General features: G+C 41.5%; 1 protein-coding gene across 25 annotated transcripts in view; it reads left to right on the top strand.

The window, feature by feature from the left end:
* Positions 1-19,754, top strand: part of gulp1b (GULP PTB domain containing engulfment adaptor 1b) — a 344,780-nt gene that overhangs the window by 274,476 nt on the left and 50,550 nt on the right. For all 25 annotated transcript variants that reach the window (XM_048534120.2, XM_048534121.2, XM_048534122.2 and 22 more), the window contains 2 exons: positions 2,145-2,261; positions 15,634-15,726. In XM_048534120.2, coding sequence (XP_048390077.1) covers positions 2,145-2,261; positions 15,634-15,726 — 210 coding nt within the window. The remainder of the gene's footprint in view (positions 1-2,144; positions 2,262-15,633; positions 15,727-19,754) is intronic.

The raw sequence follows: 19,754 nt of genomic DNA, 5'->3' as shown, positions 1-19,754 counted from the left end.
GAATGGGACAAGGCTTTTTTTTAAATATAAAAGAGGTCCTAATTGTGTTATTATAAATATGCATTTACTTAGCTTGACCACTTTTGATGTTTACTTAAAGTTTATGGGACACATTAGAATGATATTTGACTGCAACTCGGACTGTATTATTCTCATTTTGCTTTCTTGTTGGTGTTTTGCATAAACACCATTCACAAAAACAATGAAGCCACAATAGCTTGATTATTCACCTGAAAGCAATAGAGATAGCATTAGGGTGTCATGATTGCGCACATTTGTAAAGGTCCAATAGAATCTTTGTGGATATTTGCAGAACCAATACAACTGTGATTTTTAAATTATTAACATAAACACACAACTGTTGTAATGTTAAATAGTGGTTCTTAGTGGATGGTTCTTCAACCTAAAAATACTGGACTGAATGCATCTACTACCTAAGTGAGAGAAAACCAGCTGGAAACCGCTGTGTTCAATAAAAAATTGGATGATTGAACATCCTACTGCCAGTGCCAAAGTCATATTTCCCATTTGCTACATATATGTTTGTATATGTTACTAATGTTACTTGTTATGACAGTGGTGAAAATGGACTATCAATACTCAGCTTCCATAATTTGACTCGAATACTTGAAACTTTCATGGACTGAAAATGGTTTTACTGACCAGGCATTGCTACTGTGGTCATCTAACAATCCAAGACAACTTGCCGTGGAATGTATGAAACTCACTGCATCAGAATGATCATTTTAATCAAGAAGCACCGAAAAATCTCTTCTTGTTTTCCTTTCATATATATGGTGATTGAGAGATGAAAGATTACCTCCTGCCATCCAGCTCAAAATGAAGCAACAACAAGATATACCAGAATCAATAGAAGAGTGGCATATCAACAGCAGCCTTTGAGCAAAAAGAGAGAAAAAGCAAGCTGGACTGATAACAGCAAGGATTTTGAAAGCTCTTCTCTCCCTTCCTCTCTCTCTGAAAGGTCAGGAACTAGCCAGCAAAAAGCAACTTGAAATAACTACTGCTACTCACTGAGAACGCCAGAATATCTGTAGCTTTGTCAGTATGGAAGAAACAAGGCAGCAGCTTCACAGATGGACTTTGGTCTTTTCAATCTCACAACCCAAAGGACTCTTAAGATCTGTAACTTTATCTGCATTTATAACCCCAGTATGCACCTGGCACCCTTCTGCATGGTACCGCTACTTTAAAACTTTATTACCTGTGTTTGTGTGTCTGTTTTAGATGTGTTTTAATATGTTTCTCAGTTTTAACTGGCAATAAAACACCATTCTTTTTCACTCAAGAATATCCTGAAATTCTCTCTACTTCATTTTTGATCTGGTTAACTATGTTTAAATGGACCGTTATAACTACATGCTTTTAAAAAAAGCAAAGTAATGATATTTGTTGTAACCAATAAGAGGGGATTAATAAAAGGGAAGCTGACCACCTCTCCTAACCCGGTTTTAACACATTGTTTCATCTGACAAATCTGTTTGATGTTATTTGCCTGTAGATATTGGTTTGAGGGCCCTACAAGGTAGCTATGACCATTTTATGGCCCAGCTAGAACGTATCTGCTGTTTCTCTTCTGCCAAAAAGCGTAATGTGGGGAATACAATAGAGTGACACGTGTTCAGTTGGCACACAGCCTCTGAGTGGTACTAACTTGGGGTGAGGGAAATGTGAAAAATGTTAAAAACAATATTCAATTACAGATATGATCAGAAAACAAAAGGCTGCCTTAAAACAAAAACAAATACTTTGAGCCAAATATTGTGTTACAGTCCCTGTCTATTCCCAATTATGTGGGTGTAGGAAGTGTGACAAAAATGTTCCTTGCTTCTGCACAAGTTCAATTTCTGAGATTTCAGACTCTGATATATATGTATACTCAATGCACATTAATACATGATTCTTTAAATCAAACAGAATATTTGTTCACTTGTAAAATTTCCAATTCAGATAAATATGCCTGTGCAGCAAATTTTTCTAAAAAATATTAATAACGTTGATATAACAGTCCTCATGGCCTAATCATTTCACAGCCAAAGATATAGCTTGAACTGTCATCAATGTAGCAATATCAGTGTCAAAATTTCAAACACCGGTTGAGATTTTTTAAAAATGTGTTTCAGGCTGAAGAAATAACATTAACTATTGGCCAAGCTTTTGACTTAGCCTACAAGAAGTTTCTGGAAACAGGAGGAAAAGACGTTGAAACAAGAAAACAGATTGCAAGTTTACAGAAACGAGTGAGTTTTAAATAGTTATGCTATCAAATGTAATGCATTGAAAAAATGTCATACCAAATGTATAAATGTAGAACATAGTAAACTGCAAATTTCTTCTAATACCTTTCCTCTCAAAGCCTATAGATCATTTATCAAATTACTACAAAATTGCAACATTTATGGCTACATATGTGACGAATATTACGGGGTTATCTATGCCAACTTTGTACTTTAACAAAGATCAATTATTTGAAAAACTGCATTGGAAGAGAAATTTATTGCTGCTTTTGGCACTGTCCAGTGTGAATTTGAGTCTCCAGGCAGTGCTTCATACTGTGTCCACTGTGCGTGACAGACCCCAGAGATATTGTGCAACCCTGACATTTCTTAGCTCATACAACTGTTATAACATCAAGGCCCACAATTTGCTAACACAAGTTATAATTGTCTCTCGGTAAAACAAAAAGAATAGAGGAACCTACAAGCTGCTTTAGTTAAAGCTCCAGATGCACAGTCAAGAAAACATTATGAAATATTTTTCTACTGGAAAGTGCTTGGAAATCTATTTATCTGTGTGCCTTTTTGGTGGTGTCTTGTACAGTTGCCAAAAGAGTGTTGCCATAACCTCATGAGGTGGCAAAGGTGCACTGTCAGTAATAGAGGCAGCAGTATCATTGCTTCTGGGTCTACAGCAGCGTAGCAGCTAAGTAGAGGGCAAGTGCTATACCATCAGCTGGTTTGGTGCCAGACTCTTTCCCACTCATCAGCAGTGACAGGAGGCCATCTGGAAGCTGGACAATGCGCTGAGCATCTCACTGTGCAAGCCTCGAAGGACGTTCTGTCTGTCACCCCATAAAGGTCGTCATCTGACTTCGCTACAGCATAATTTGTCCACAGAGCCTCTCTTCCTAAAGAGTCAGCATATGAAACACCCTTTATCTTTGTTCTGCCTGTATGCTGTTCAAGTGCTGATTCTACCTCAATATTAATCTCCAGGATTTGTTCAGTATCGGCATCTGAGCTGCAGGCTGTAAATATCAGATCAAATGATGTAATCTCTTCACTCGTGTGTTACGGTTGCTGTATTCCTGTTTAGCTCCTAAAGCTGAGAAATGACAGTTCTTCCATCCCTAAAAACATAAGATGTGATAGAGTAAAGGTGGGTTGAGGAAGTAGAGGGGGTTTGAGGGGCACGGAGTACTGAAAATTGTCCATGTTCATAGTCAGCAGTCTGATCAGCATGTCAGATAACTGGATGAAAGTCAGCAGTGTGTTGATGAAGAACATAAACCAGAAACATACCATTCTTTGTGATGTTGTCTGGTGTCTATTACAATAGTCTTTTGCAGTAGACCCCTAAGATATTCAGGTCTGTTTTCTCCACTGGCTCAGGAATTGGAGGGTCCCCATCCCATATGGGCTCTATTCTGCTCCCTTTCGTTACATGTCAACTGTCTCTGCAAAAGAGAGAGCAGAACACCTACTGTTAAATAAGATGGTAGTTGTGCAATGCGCATGCGACAGCTGGAGGTATTGTAATCAGTGGGATGTATGTGTGTATGTCATTGGCAGTGTTGGTGTAAGTGTGGCAGTGAGGTGGAGATTCCCAGTGTTAAGTGTGAGTCCTGAGATCTAGTGGGTGCTTCTGGTTGATGGAAATGTGTGCGTGGCTGTTGGTTTAGTGGGGAGGAGGTGTCACGTAAAGATTCATTCACTAATGTTGAGGCACAGCTGCCTTGGGTCCAAACCCCACTGCTCATCTGCTCCTTTCCTTTCTAAGGGTGGGCCTTGGTCCCCTTCAGGTTCCCTGCAGAACCATGATGCCCTGCTCACCAGCAGACTAACATTTCCCAGTACTTCATCTGTCAGGTGGGATCCTTCAATGTAGCCCAGTGTTTAGTATTATTTTTCATGAATTTCCACAGCATCAATAGTGTCTTTCTTTTTTTCCCATCATCTTTTTATGATACAACCTGCCTGGAAGAAAACGCAAATCACTGCTGGAGTCCCCTGCTCTTTACAAGGTATTCTGTCAACATTGAGAAGTGGGGGTCCCGAGCTGTTCTGCAGAAATAGTGCAGATGAAATGTATAGGCCAATCTGAGTCTTACCCACACTAATCCAAGGAGTCATAGTCATAGGGTCGTACAGGTCTACAACATGCAAACTGGCCCAATTTGCCCATGCTGTCCAGTTTTCACAATTTAAACTATTCTCTCATTTGCCTGTGTTTTTGTCCATACCCTTCTTACCAATCCCATCCATATACATGTCTAAATGTTTCTTAAGTGATGAAATTGTACTTGCTTCCACTACTACCTCTGGCAGCCTGTTTGTCTCACCACTCTGTGCAGAAAAAAATTGCCCCCGGACTCTCTTGTATCTCTCCCCTGTCACATTAAACCTATGCTCTCTAGCTTTACACTCCCCTACCATGGGAAAAATCTGTCCACTGTCTACCTTATCCATGGCTCTTGTGATTTATATACCTCTAATGGGGTCAGGCACCTCTTCAGTCTCCTACAATCCAGCGAAAAGAGTTCTAGCCTATCCAACCTCTCCTTATAACTCAAACCTTCCAGTCCAAGTAGCAGCCTAGTAAATCTTTTCTGCATTTTTTCTAGTTTAATAATATCTTTTTTATAGAGGGGTGACCAGAATTGCACACAGTACTCCAAATGTGGCCTTACCAACATCTTGTACAGCTGTAACAACACATCCGTTCTCCTATACTGAACGCTCTGACCAATGAATGCTCGTATGCTAAAGCCTTCTTCACCACCCTGTCTGTCTGGAACTCCATTTTCAAGGAGCTATGAACCTGTACTCCTAGATATCTTTGTTCTAAAATACTCCCCAGGGCCCTACCATTGAATGTGTAAGTCCTGCCGTGGTTTGTCGTACCAACGTGCAACACCTTGTGTTTATTTAAATTAAACTCCATCTGCCTTTCCTCAGCCCACTGGCCCAACTGATCACGATCTCGCTGCATTCCCCGATAACCTCCTTCACTGTCCACTATACCACCGGACTTGGTATTGTTCACAAACTTACTAAACATTCCTAAGAAGCCAAATCATTTATAAAAATGGTGAATAACAGTAGACCCAGTACCTGTCATAGCTGGTCATAGGCCTCCAGTCTGAAAAGCAACCCCTACCGCCAGCCTCTAATTTCTACCACCTAGCCAATTTTGTATCCAATTGGCTAGCTCTCCCTGGATCCTGTGACATTTAACGTTACACCACAATCTACAGTAAGGTACTGTGTCAAAGGGCCCTGCTAAAATCCATGTCGTCACCCTTTCAAAAAATTCTTTCAAATTTGTGAGACACGACTTCCCACACACAGAGCCATGCTGACTATCCCAAATGAGTCCTTGTCTCTCCAAATGCCTGTACAATCCTTGCCTCTCCAAATGTTCATGGAGGTACGTTATGTTGCAAGCCATGTGCCCAAATACTGGGACAATTAACTTTCACAGCACTCATGGTTTACCAAGCTTCAGCAGCAGGTTTGTGTGAAACTGCTTCTGTGACAGACATTGCAAACCATATCTCGACATCAGTGCATGTGAACTTCAACCACATTTAATCATTGTGGCTGTATGTGGTAAGTGCAACAATGGCTTTTCAGCATTTAATGAACTGCTTCTCTGAATTAAAGTTTAAAAGCCATGGGTTATGAACATATTTTGAATCTCTTCAGATTCAAATGAAAACCAACTGTATATATAACACCGTTTTCGGATTAACTTTTGCACATGAATCAGGTTTTTTTCACTATTTTGTGGGTAGAGGGAAAAATGGAAGCAACAATTAAAGGGAATTTTAACCTTGAGTCAGCAAGTTTGATTTCATTCCTCAATGTAAAGAGAAAATGTTTGAATAAAAAGGCAAAATGCTGGGAACATCTGGTGCCTCCACTGGCATCTGAAAATAAAAAGACAGATTTGAGCGAAAACTTTGTTTTATAAATGGTATTTATCCAAACCATTGATCTGAGTTTTTTTCCTTTCTGTTTTAACTGGTCAACATTTCAGGGCAGGTTTCTATATTTATCCCAAGCAGTTTTCAAAAAAAAAGTAAAACAAAATACAAAATGCTATAAACGTTCGGCATTTCCTGCAGCATCTTTGGAGAAAAGATTAACATTGGAATTGAGAACAAGTAAGATTCTCATCAGAATACAAATGTGCTCGTACACAGGGTTGGAATTGGCAATGTCAGCGGCAGCATCACACCTAATTTTCACCTTCACTGAACATCAGAGAAGTTCCATACCTTCTGGATCTTACACATCACTCAGCATAACTCCAAAACCAGAGCCCACACACCAAAATATGCTAAACCATAAGTTGGAGTAGGTTAATCAATACTACTCAGGAGTGCTCACTGCTTTAAACAATATGCAAAAATACCACAATTTGAGCTAAGTTGTCCACTAATTACAAAGAAATCTCGCATCAAATTTCGTACCAGCATTTTAAAAATACTTCCCACTGCCACAGTAGTTCACAGACATACTATTGCAGCAGTGTGGTGATGACAATGGCTGCTGAATGTATCTCCAAGCCATTACTTGAGCATCAAGCATTTACACGTGATTCCAATGATGACTTGTAATGAAGACAAGCTATAAACAAGTGGAATAAAGATTCATGAGAAAGGAAGGGTCAGCCAGGATACAAGAATAAGGCAAAAATAGCCTTAAGCTTATTGACTCATGCAATTCCCTGTTATTTTCATATAATCCATAGACTCTGTCACATATACATTTGTGAGCAACAAGGGCTGTGACATGATATGTCCTTTTTTTTATTTATTATTCCTGTGAACTTACAAAGACAAATACAAACAACAGAAGAATCGACTAAATCTTCATTCTGTTTTCCGTTTTACTCTTGCACAGCTGTTCCAATAGCAGTTGAGGCATCTCTTCTGAGTAAAATAATTTTAAAATAGGAGCACTGTGGGGGAAGGGATTTGAAATTTTGTCAGACAAGTGATTAAGCAGATGTATGTACTTCCTTGAACCTCAGGCAGGGCAGAGGTCATTAAGTATCATTGAGGTTTGGGAATTATTAGACATCACGTAATCCTTGAAGTAAGCTATTGCAAAATCCTGTTTCATGGCTTCCATGTTGGTTGCAATCAAAGTTCATGCTTCAGCATGTAGGTTTATAATACAATTTCCAAATTATTATCCTTATGGGTTTTTTCATGTGCTTACAATTGATGATGCAGTCAGAGTCATCGTGTAAAGGATGGCTTTATGTTGCTGTGTTTAAATTCTGAGAAATTTGTCAAAAAAAAAATTGATATCGATGACCTTCAAACTTGATTTGAATACAGTTAATTTGATAAACTTGGCTCATTTTTGATAACCTGACTTAATCCTCAGGTCCTAATGGAACTTAGAACAAATCATACAAAAGGGCCTATTGAATTGTGGGATAGTTTGAAAATGCATTAAGCCAAGTGCATCCAACCTGCACCTGCATCTTTGAAGCTTTGCAGTAAGTCCCTCAAAACTGAGACAACTTGGACCACTTTCTACTTGTGTTGTGTTGGTTTGTGATTTTGCATTTTTGTTCATAGCACGGTTATCCTATTAGAAAGGACACCAACATTAGAACCACATTAAAGTGCACATTTGAGGGCACTTTAAACTTCCAAATTAAAAATATGTTCAAATTAATGGGGACAGTAATTTAGACTTAATGTTTCTAAGACTCCATTGTACAAAGTTGTGAGATCCATAGTTAAAGGGCAAAACACGTTATGCAACATCTTTCTGTCATATTGAATAATGCATTCACCTTTCACAGAATGTATCAGTCGCCAAATGATCAGAAAGGTCTCATTTTTTATATTTACAGATCTTATTCTAAATGAATGACAACATAAAAATGGGCTCTCAATTAATAATTACAATGGGACCAGGAAGATACTGTAAATCATTACCATACTGTTACCCCTTTGAGGCCTGAATCTATTGTCAACCTCAATGTATGAGAATGTCCAAATGGCCAAACAGCTGTTTTCTATGTATTAGAATCTCATGAACCTTAAGTGGATTCTGTCGTCAGCAGTACTGCCCTAAGAAGGGTGAACTTCCAAGTTATGTCCCCACATCTGACAATGAGGTTTCCGGTCTGCTGCTGCAAGCCAACATCTCAACATCCCACCAATCTTTTTTTTTGAAAAAGGAAGTAATTCATTTATGGGATCTGGATGTTTCTGATAACACTAATAATTATTGCATGACGCTAAATGCCCTTGAGAAAGTGATAGTGAGCTCCATTTATAAATCACTGTCATTCCATGTAATGAAGATCCTGTGATAATGCTATTAAGGAACAATTCCCAAGATTTTGACACAGCAACAATGAAGGAAAGCGATATATTTCCAAGTAAAAATAGCATGATTCTGAGGACAAGATAACAAAGTGTGAAGCTGGATGAACACAGCAGGCCAAGCAGCATCTCAGGAGCACAAAAGCTGACGTTTCGGGCCTAGCCCCTTCATCAGAAAAGGGGGATGGGGAGAGGATTCTGAAATAAATAGGGAGAGAGGGGGAGGCGGACCGAAGATGGAAAGAAAACAAGATGGCTGGAGAGGAGAGTATAGGTGGGGAGGTAGGGAGGGGATAGGTCAGTCCAGGGAGGACGGACAGGTGAAGGGGGCGGGATGAGGTTAGTAGGTAGGAAATGGAGGTGTGGCTTGAGGTGGGAGGAAGGGATGGGTGAGAGGAAGAACAGGTTAGGGAGGCGGGGATGAGCTGGGCTGGTTTTGGGATGCAGTGGGGGAAGGGGAGATTTTATCCCTATATCCTCCCCACCTCTCCACCTATACTCTCCTCTCCACCTATCTTCTCCTCTATGCATCTTCGGTCCACCTCCCCCGTCTCCCTATTTATTTCAGAACCCTCACCCCATCCCCCTTTTTTGATGAAGGATGGATAGAGGAGAAGATAGATGGAGAGGAGAGTATAGATGGGGAGGTGGGGAGGATATAGGGATAAAATCTCCCCTTCCCCCACTGCATCCCAAAACCAGCCCAGCTCGTCCCCGCCTCCCTAACCTGTTCTTCCTCTCACCCATCCCTTCCTCCCACCTCAGACCACACCTCCATTTCCTACCTACTAACCGCATCCCGCCCCCTTCACCTGTCCGTCCTCCCCGGACTGACCTATCCCCTTCCCACCTCCCCACCTATACTCTCCTCTCCACCTATCTTCTTTTCTCTCCAATTTCTGTCCGCCTCCCCCTCTCTCCCTATTTGTTTCAGAACCCTCTCCCCATCCCCCTTTTTTGATGAAGAGTCTAGGCCCGAAACGTCAGCTTTTGTGCTCCTGAGATGCTGCTTGGCCTGCTGTGTTCATCCAGCTTCTCACTTTGTTATCTTGGATTCTCCAACATCTGCAGTTCCCATTATCTATGATTCTGAGGACAGTTTGGGGATGTTGATAATCCTAATTTTTTCCTCTGCTCCATTCACTAAACCTGAAATGTTAGCTTTGCTTTCTGTCCACAGATGCTGCCAGACCTGCTGAGTTGTGGCACCAATATCAGATGTTGTTTCAGATCTCCAGCATCTGCAGTTCTTTATCTTGTTCTTCTTGTGTTTGTCCAGGACCGTAGAGATTGTAGATTTAGGAAGTTTAGTCTTCCTGGTGGTGCCGCCAATGGGCAAGAGGCACCATCCTATGACAGCAACCTCTGCCTGCCGTTTTAAGCACTTTTTTTAAAAAAGAAGATGCGAATCCTACTTTTACTTGACTACCCATGCTAACTATTTTATAGTTATGGGCAACTTATTATTGGGGTCAATTGAACTTTTACCGAGCCCAAATCACACGTGATTATTTACTTAACAAAGTGTGAAGCTGGATGAACACAGCAGGCCAAGCAGCATCTCAGGAGCACAAGATGCTGCTTGGCCTGCTGTGTTCATCCAACTTCACACTTTGTTATCTTGGATTCTCCAGCATCTGTAGTTCCCATTATCTCTGATTATTTACTCAGGTGTGGGGAGCAGACAGATGATTTTGGCACCTGCCGGCCTTCTATAATGGGTTTAGTTCAGGAGTGGGTGGGAAGGTGGTGGACTATCTGTCTGACCAATAATTACATGTGTGTCTCCCAGTATCTAGCCTACAGTCTTGTGCTGTAACTTCACCAGGTTAACACCTCACCTTTAATTATACCCATTGCTCTTACTGCCATGTTCCCCTACATTCCTCATTGCTTTGGTTGCCAGGTTGAATATTTATGTGAGAGACAGATATGCTGGACCATAAGGCGGTTGGATGCAATCATTTTGCAGCTAATGCCCTCTCTCACCACCTTTCAATGGCTTTGTCTGCCAGCTAGCTCCTTCAGAATTCAGTCAAGTCAATCAGTCAGGCTCTATTTGTAATGGATATCGAAATCACTTCCTCAAGGTAGCTTCCAAATCCTCGCCACCCTTAATTTTTGTTCAAAGGGATGTTCAACACAAAGGAGTGCAGACTTATCAGCTATGGGAGGACAGTTGGTGATAAATACTTGTCAAATTTTTCACTGGAACTGGATTACAGAAGCTATGTCAGTCCTGTGCAACCTTGACCACCAAGCCAATATGGTTTTGCTCTTTCTTATTGAGCTGCTAATTGGCTAATGAACAGGGTTTGACAAACAGTGCCAGAGTTTCAGAATGAATTGTTGCAAAGCTAGCAGCTAAAGCCTCTGCGACAGAATGTTTAGTTTTCCCCATTCCTGATAACATCCAATCAGCTTTCAACTCTGCCACAATCCAAAAGAGCTCTCAAAGTCACAAATTATATCCCATATGATTGTGAAAATCATTAATTTTCCCTTCGTGTCCTCCACTCTTCCTGTCTGCAGCCTTTGACCTGGTGTCCTTACCTTCCTTCATCTCTACGGGCATGTAGCTGGTTGGAACCACTCTTGCTGGTTTCCATTTTAATTGAATTGTCACCAGAAAAACACTTGTAATGGCACCTCTTGCTGCTCATGTACTGATCTATCTTTGATCCCCACAGATTTCTCATTATGTGCTGCCCTACCAGGACATCATCAATAAGTAGTTTCAATTTTCACACATACACAGTTGTAACTCAATGTCTGTCTCCAGTCCGCCATTATTTCTAAACTATCAAACTTCTTATCTAAGAGATAGTAGGAACTGCAGATGCTGGAGAATCCAAGATAACAAAATGTAGAGCTGAATGAACACAGCAGGCCAAGCAGCATTTGTGCTCTTAAGATGCTGCTTGGCCTGCTGTGTTCATCCAGCTCTACACTTTTATATCTCTAAACTTCTTATTTATCCTGAATGAGCAGAAACTTGCTCCAACTAATTGTTGGGAAGATTAAAAGCCAATATTTTTAAGTCTCTCCTCAAATCTCAGTTCCACAGTGAACAACTCAATCCCTTTCCCTAACAACAGTCTGAGATTAAACTGATCTATTTTCACCCTTGGTGTCACATTTGGCCCAGGACAACTCTCAACATCATGTTTGTGCTATCATTAAAATGACCTCCATTATGTTGTCCACCAATGCCCTGTCTCAGCTCTTCTGCTGCTGAAATTATAATTCAGGCCTGTGGTATTCTAGACTTGACTTTTCCAATGCATTTTTGATTTGTATCTCTCATTCTACCCTCCGTAAACTTGACATCATCTAAAACTCACGACCTGTCATTAACTCACACCAAGTCCTGTAAACCTGTCACCCCTGTGCTCTCTGACCTGCGTAAATTCCTAATCATTCCATGTTTTGATATTATAATTCTACTCCTTTTCAAGTCCCTCCATGGTTTCACGTCTCCCCGTCTGCTTGATCTCCTCCAAACCTGAAGCCCTCTGAGACTTCTGAATTCTTTTGCTTCTGGCATTTTGAGTAGTTACCATATGAGGTGGCCCTGCTTTCAGTTAAGTAGGTCGCAAGCTCTGGAATACCTCTCTACGTCTCAACCTCACTATTCCTCTTTGAGATTTGTTGAAATATAATTCTTTTGCAAAGTATTTGGTCAACTGACCTGACTTTTTTTTAAAACAATGCTCTGTCTCATGCTTTGTTTTATAATGTTCTAATGAAGTGCCTTGGAACATTTGCACTCTGAATTTACACAAAGCATTATGAAAACAGTTGTTCTCTTGCATCTGAAAAGCTAATTTCAAATTTTCAGTGATTTTTGCAATTCAAAGATTGTTCTATGTACATAGTATACTGTCCCAGTTTACCCCTTGCCTCAGTTCGAGAACAATCAATGTATTGATGAGTTATTAGTCCAGTTTTTTGTCATAGTCAAGATTCGTAGTTAAGTCTCAAGATTAAAATTAGTATCTGTTAAATTTTAATAAGTAATGGAGCTACAGTTCAGAATCCAACCATATGTTTTGTCTCAACGTGGTCAACCAACTTGTGGTGAGCCGATGTTAAATGGGGAAAAGCGAAGGAGAAAGGATGGAGTAGCAGTTTACTTGTGTACAAGCTGTTTATAAAATCACATACAAATGGATTACCAATCAGGAACTCCCAGAAAACAAGTATTATTTTTCTTCGATTAATAAAATGTGAGGCTGGATGAACACAGCAGGCCAAGCAGCATCTCAGGAGCACAAAAGCTGACGTTTCGGGCCTAGACCCTTCATCAGAGAGGGGGATGGGGAGAGGGAACTGGAATAAATAGGGAGAGAGGGGGAGGCGGACCGAAGATGGAGAGTAAAGAAGATAGGTGGAGAGGAGAGTATAGGTGGGGAGGTAGGGAGGGGATAGGTCAGTCCAGGGAAGACGGACAGGTCAAGGAGGTGGGATGAGGTTAGTAGGTAGCTGGGGGTGCGGCTTGGGGTGGGAGGAAGGGATGGGTGAGAGGAAGAACCGGTTAGGGAGGCAGAGACAGGTTAGACTGGTTTTGGGATGCAGTGGGTGGGGGGGAAGAGCTGGGCTGGTTGTGTGGTGCAGTGGGGGGAGGGGACGAACTGGGCTGGTTTAGGGATGCAGTAGGGGAAGGGGAGATTTTGAAACTGGTGAAGTCCACATTGATACCATATGGCTGCAGGGTTCCCAGGCTGAATATGAGTTGCTGTTCCTGCAACCTTGGGGTGGCATCATTGTGGCAGTGCAGGAGGCCCATGATGGACATGTCATTTTGAGAATGGGAGGGGGAGTGGAAATGGTTTGCGACTGGGAGGTGCAGTTGTTTGTTGCGAACTGAGCGGAGGTGTTCTGCAAAGCGGTCTCCAAGCCTCCGCTTGGTCTCCCCAATGTAGAGGAAGCCGCACCGGGTACAGTGGATGCAGTATACCACATTGGCAGATGTGCAGATGTGAACCTCTGCTTAATGTGGAATGTCATCTTGGGGCCTGGGATAGGGGTGAGGGAGGAGGTGTGGGGACAAGTGTAGCATTTCCTGCGGTTGCAGGGGAAGGTGCCGGGTGTGGTGGGGTTGGAGGGCAGTGTGGAGCGTACAAGGGAGTCACGGAGAGAGTGGTCTCTCCGGAAAGCAGACAGGGGAGGGGATGGAAAAATGTCTTGGGTGGTGGGGTCGGATTGTAAATGGCGGAAGTGTCGGAGGATGATGCGTTGTATCCGGAGGTTGGTAGGTTGGTGTGTGAGAACGAGGGGGATCCTCTTAGGGCGGTTGTGGCGGGGGCGGGGTGTGAGGGATGTGTTGCGGGAAATACGGGAGACGCGGTCAAGGGCGTTCTCGATCACTGTGGGGAGAAAGTTGCGGTCCTTAAAGAACTTGGACATCTGGGATGTGCGGGAGTGGAATGTCTTATCGTGGGAGCAGATGCGGCGGAGGCGGAGGAATTGGGAATAGGGGATGGAATTTTTGCAGGAGGGTGGGTGGGAGGAGGTGTATTCTAGGTAGCGGTGGGAGTCGGTGGGCTTGAAATGAACATCAGTTACAAGCTGGTTGCCTGAGATGGAGACTGAGAGGTCCAGGAAGGTGAGGGATGTGCTGGAGATGGCCCAGGTGAACTGAAGGTTGGGGTGGAAGGTGTTGGTGAAGTGGATGAACTGTTCGAGCTCCTCTGGGGAGCAAGAGGCGGCGCCGATACAGTCATCAATGTACCGGAGGAAGAGGTGGGGTTTGGGGCCTGTGTAGGTGCGGAAGAGGGACTGTTCCACGTAACCTACAAAGAGGCAGGCATAGCTGGGGCCCATGCGGGTGCCCATGGCCACCCCCTTAGCCTGTAGGAAGTGGGAGGAGTCAAAAGAGAAGTTGTTGAGTGTGAGGGCGAGTTCAGCTAGGCGGATGAGAGTGTCGGTGGAGGGGGACTGGTCGGGCCTGCGGGACAGGAAGAAGCGGAGGGCCTTGAGGCCATCTCCATGCGGAATGCAGGTGTACAGGGACGGGACGTCCATGGTGAATATGAGGTGTTGGGGGCCAGGGAATTGGAAGTCCTGGAGGAGGTGGAGGGCGTGGGTGTTGTCACGGACGTAGGTGGGGAGTTCCTGGACCAAAGGGGAGAAAATGGAGTCCAGATAGGTGGAGATGAGTTCGGTGGGGCAGGAGCAGGCTGAGACGATGGGTCGACCAGGGCATGCAGGTTTGTGGATTTTGGGAAGGAGATAGAAACGGGCCGTGCGGGGTTGGGGAACAATGAGGTTGGAGGCTGTGGGTGGGAGGTCCCCTGAGGTGATGAGGTCGTGAATGGTGTTGGAGATGATGGGAGCCCAGCTCTTCCCCCCCACCCACTGCATCCCAAAACCAGTCTAACCTGTCTCTGCCTCCCTAACCGGTTCTTCCTCTCACCCATCCCTTCCTCCCACCCCAAGCCGCACCCCCAGCTACCTACTAACCTCATCCCACCTCCTTGACCTGTCCGTCTTCCCTGGACTGACCTATCCCCTCCCTACCTCCCCACCTATACTCTCTCCACCTATCTTCTTTACTCTCCATCTTCGGTCCGCCTCCCCCTCTCTCCCTATTTATTCCAGTTCCCTCTCCCCATCCCCCTCTCTGATGAAGGGTCTAGGCCCGAAACATCAGCTTTTGTGCTCCTGAGATGCTGCTTGGCCTGCTGTGTTCATCCAGCCTCACATTTTATTATCTTGGAATTCTCCAGCATCTGCAGTTCCCATTATCTCTGATATTATTTTTCTTCAATCTCGGAACAGTGAAGCCTTCTGTTGCATTCTACTTCCTTCATATTCCTGTAACGAAACTCCAGTTTTTTAATTAATCCTGGTTGTCATGATTTATCCCAGTCCCACATTCATGTTGGGTCTCCTCCAATGCAAGTTTTTCTTATTCCTTCCTTGTCAAAATCAGACAATTCTAGTTCTGCTTTTTGAACATTAACATGATCTAAGTTGCAATATATTTGAAAACATGCTTGCACAGTTTCAAAGACAAGGTTGTTTTCCAGATTCAGGAATTGGAAACTGAGAATATTGAACTGAAAAAGAAAGTTCAAGAAATGGAAATTAATTTCAGGGTCACTCAAGGTCCGTCATCACCAGTAAGTACAAAACATTTGGTTCGCTATCCCTTTTCTTTTTACTCTGCCATTTAAGTGTTTAATATTTGTTAGTATAAACTTTATTAAAGAATAAAGACATTCATTCTAATAGAGAACACTATATTACAGTGAACTAAATAAATCTCAAATCCTTTGAATCTTTTTGGAGTATTTTCTAGTACTGTAGTCAAAGAAGGTTTTTCTTATGATACAGCTCTGTTCTATAGTTGTTGATGACATACAAATCATTCAGATAATGTATAGATTTATATTTAATGTTTTATTGGTGAAGTGTTTTGATTGCTTAGTAAAAAAAGGTTTTCTTTGAAATTTTAATAATCGTATTTAACCTGCCTCTTAGTCTTGGCATGTCTGTCGTAGAATATCTGTCCTGATCTGACAGTTAATTTGAATGCTTCTGCACTATCTTGTCTCATATACAAAACTCCTTATGAAGAGATGAATCAAGTCTATAACCAAATGAAAGTGTCTGCTTAAATGGATTGGTTTGATCAACGCAACATCTTAAATGATGCAACGATATTTCATTAACAAGCTTTCGAATTTGAATCCTGCTTTTGATCATATTTGATCATGTAAAAGAAATAAAATGTTTGCTATGAACTGATTTATAATTTATACATAGATAATGTTGCCATGTTTTGAAAATAGTTTGTAAAGACTTCAATGAAACAGGTGGCTTTTCAGTTTTCTTTGTTGTTATTCTCTCAACCTGGCAGCCTAGCATTAAGTGCTGTGGCCGCGTCATCTTGGATGCTGGCAGTTGTTCACTCAGACGGTTGATGATATTTAATTCTTTTAATGACTATTTTCAAGCAATGCAGCAAGGTTCCAGTTGTTTCCATGTGTGATTATATGTAAATTGGACCAGCATGATTCAGGATTTTGTATTGAATTTTACCTTCAACTAATGAAAGCACTAAGGGAACCTTTATATGTTGGTGAGCCTCTGCAGATTAGATCTAAGTGAGCATAGTATTTATTAGACAGCTTGGTTTCCTTTTTCGCAATGAGCTGTGTATTTGAGCTCTGAGGTGCCTCTGTCTTTTGCTCATTTTACAAGTTTATTATTTCCGGTAAATATGAACCTCCTTTCTCCCCCCAATCTACTTATATCTTTCTGTTCGGAGAAAAAAATGTTTGATGTATTAGTTCTTCATCCTCCTGTAGTTGATGGTACTGGGAGTCCCATTAAAAGAGTTTACACAAGAGTTCTAAAAAATATATTGTGAGGGAATAAGCAAAATTCAACATAAGACTTCTGTGAGAAGCAAAAACACAGTTGGACTTATGTAGTGTCTTTCACAATTTCATGAGGTGGCAAAGTGAGTTTCAGCCAACTGAATAATTTTGAAGTGTAAGCACTGTTGCTAGATAGGTAACTCAGCAGTTGATTTACACTCAGCCAACTTGATTGAAGTTGTTTGAGGAATAAATGGTGGCCCGAATGCTGAACAAGTTTTCAAAAAAATGCCGTAGAAACTTCTATGTCCGCCAGGGAAGGCAGATGAGGTCTCGGTTTAACATCCCAAAAATGATATATCTAATGGTGCACTGAGGTGTCAACCTCAACTAACATGTTGGAAACCTCAACACGCATCGAGCTCTCAACCTTTGAGTTAGAGTTGAGAATGCAGCTCTCAGGCAGAACTGACACCTGAAAGAGGATAATGAAAACCAATTAAATATTTCCCAAGCTGAGCCAGTGGACTTTGCTCAAATGGTTTATTTAACACTGACTTTTCTCAGGGCTGAATTTTACCAGAAATCTTCCAAATGTCATTAAATGTCAATTAAATAAGTGTCACTTTCTTGGAGGGTTTCTATTCATAAGATCCAGTGAGTTTTCTCAATGTATTCTCTGCAGTTCATCTCATTAACTGAGCAACGTGCCTGAATGATATCCTGCCTGTGCTGTCTTTTTGCTAGAGGCAGTGTACATGCTATTATTGGGACTTCCTGGGATTTCTGGCGTGAGTGTCATTTTTAAATCAGGCCATGCACTAGGTCAAGTGCTGTGAGCTAGAATCTGCCCTTCACACTGCATGTAGTGGGAGGGGAAATGAGAAAAAACACTTCTAAGGACTCAAAAGTGGCATGGCAGACACTTCTTTGCAACCACAAATGCACATTCATTAACATGGTCAATGAAGAACCAAGCTACATAGATTACCTGTCCTTAGCATCATCCCAATTTAGAATCATGTCTAAGGGAGTTCTACTCTTTCCCCCAGGCCCAGCATAGTCTAACACCTTCTCACTGTTCATTGTGGGCTGTCAGATAATGGAAAACCTTCAAATGGTAGAAAGTGTTTGCTTTTATTCAGCAAGAGAGATAAAAAAAACCGAAAGCTGTATTTGCCTTTGTGAACAGACTGAGGTCATTTGTCTTTCGAGCATCAACGAAGTTACAGAAAATGAACAATCACTGCAATTAGCTCATGTCTTGTTGAAACTAGGCCTCAATCATTGTCTGAGGAAGATAACAACAAGATATTGTTGTAGATCATTTCAAAATGGTGCTGGTGGATTAAGATGCAGGAAACCGATTGGAGCGATAGAATCTCATCATTAGCACTCCTATCATCTGCTCCATGATAGCCTGGAAAGATCAGCATTGTATTTACATTCCTCCTCAGTCAGTATGTTGTGAAATCAGCCATTGGTTTTGTTGCAGTGGATATTGTTTGTCTTTCACTAGCTATTCTTGAAAAGGGAAGGTCACCATTGTCTTACCAAATTGTGGTTGGGGTTACCGTAGGTTGTTTTCCCATTAGGGAGAGAGAGATGACTAGCGGTGGTTTAACCTGAAGGTCACCATGCCTCAGGCATGGGGAAGAGTTTAAGGTGGAGAGTCCTTCATGATAACCATAGCCAATTCAGAAATTGAAACTATGCTGTTGGTATCGCTCTGCATTGCAACCACCCATTCAGCTAAATGAGCAAACCAACCCTCCCCATCCATCCTTAATATCAATAATCAGAGAACCCAGACTGTGTAGAAGTCTGTGATATTATATGAATGTAAATAGTGTTGTTAATAAACTTCAAAACATCCATATCAACTAGAACTTGATCTTCTTGGCATATGTTATATGAGCTAACATATGTGTGTGCATTAGAATCATATCATAGTCATCATTTTCTGTGGTGAATTTGGCCCACAATTTCATGTGTAAATAATTTGAATTTGCTGCGTGCAAGATGGATGCAAATTGGAAGCTATGCAGTCAATAGATAGTTAAAAGTTCATTTATTCATGTATTTTTGTTGGTGAAAATTTTAACATAGTTTTTTGCTTACTTTATTGATACCTGATAGTAAGTACTAAAAGATATCAATACAAATAAAGATTAGTCATATTTGAGAGATGTTGATTTTAAGAAATTGTTGGCCGTACTCTTCCTCTGAATGACATTGTGACGTTAATTTTGGAACCAATGCAGAAAGCAATTGTCCCAGCTTAAAATTTATCAAGCGTTACTCCAGATTTTTTTGTTGTGATAGCATTTGGTGATCCAGGAATTCATTATAAATAATATATTTTTGCACATATGCGATGCAAAAATAAAAGCTCTGATCAATGTGTTTGAAAGATTAGTATTCACAGAGATGTTATACTAGGATGTTGCATTAAGTGTGTTCTTGTTATGATTCCTGCATTTTAATCCACCAGCACCATTTTGAAATGCTCTAATATTTGCAGTGGTAATCTCAATTGATTTCATTCAGCAAATTTTACATCAATGTTGACTTCAGTAATGACCTAGCTGGAATAATTTTCTGGTTAATATTGGGAAGCAAGGAGTGGCACGAGTAATTGTTGAACTTATTATTGCAATAAATTTCTGTGACTTGAGAGGGCACTTAACCAGTGCTGATGCACCATTCTGACTGCACAATTCCTTGCAAATTCTTGATCAATGTTTAGTTCAGTCAATTAGAGAATCAATTCAAACAATTATTCACAGTATGGGAACATTTTATGCATTAAAATTATATATGAA

This window comes from Stegostoma tigrinum, chromosome 7 (genome assembly GCF_030684315.1).
Source record: "Stegostoma tigrinum isolate sSteTig4 chromosome 7, sSteTig4.hap1, whole genome shotgun sequence".
Lineage (NCBI taxonomy): Eukaryota > Metazoa > Chordata > Chondrichthyes > Orectolobiformes > Stegostomatidae > Stegostoma > Stegostoma tigrinum.
Note: the sequence above shows the minus strand (reverse complement) of the source record. Positions and strands in the feature narration are given on the sequence as shown.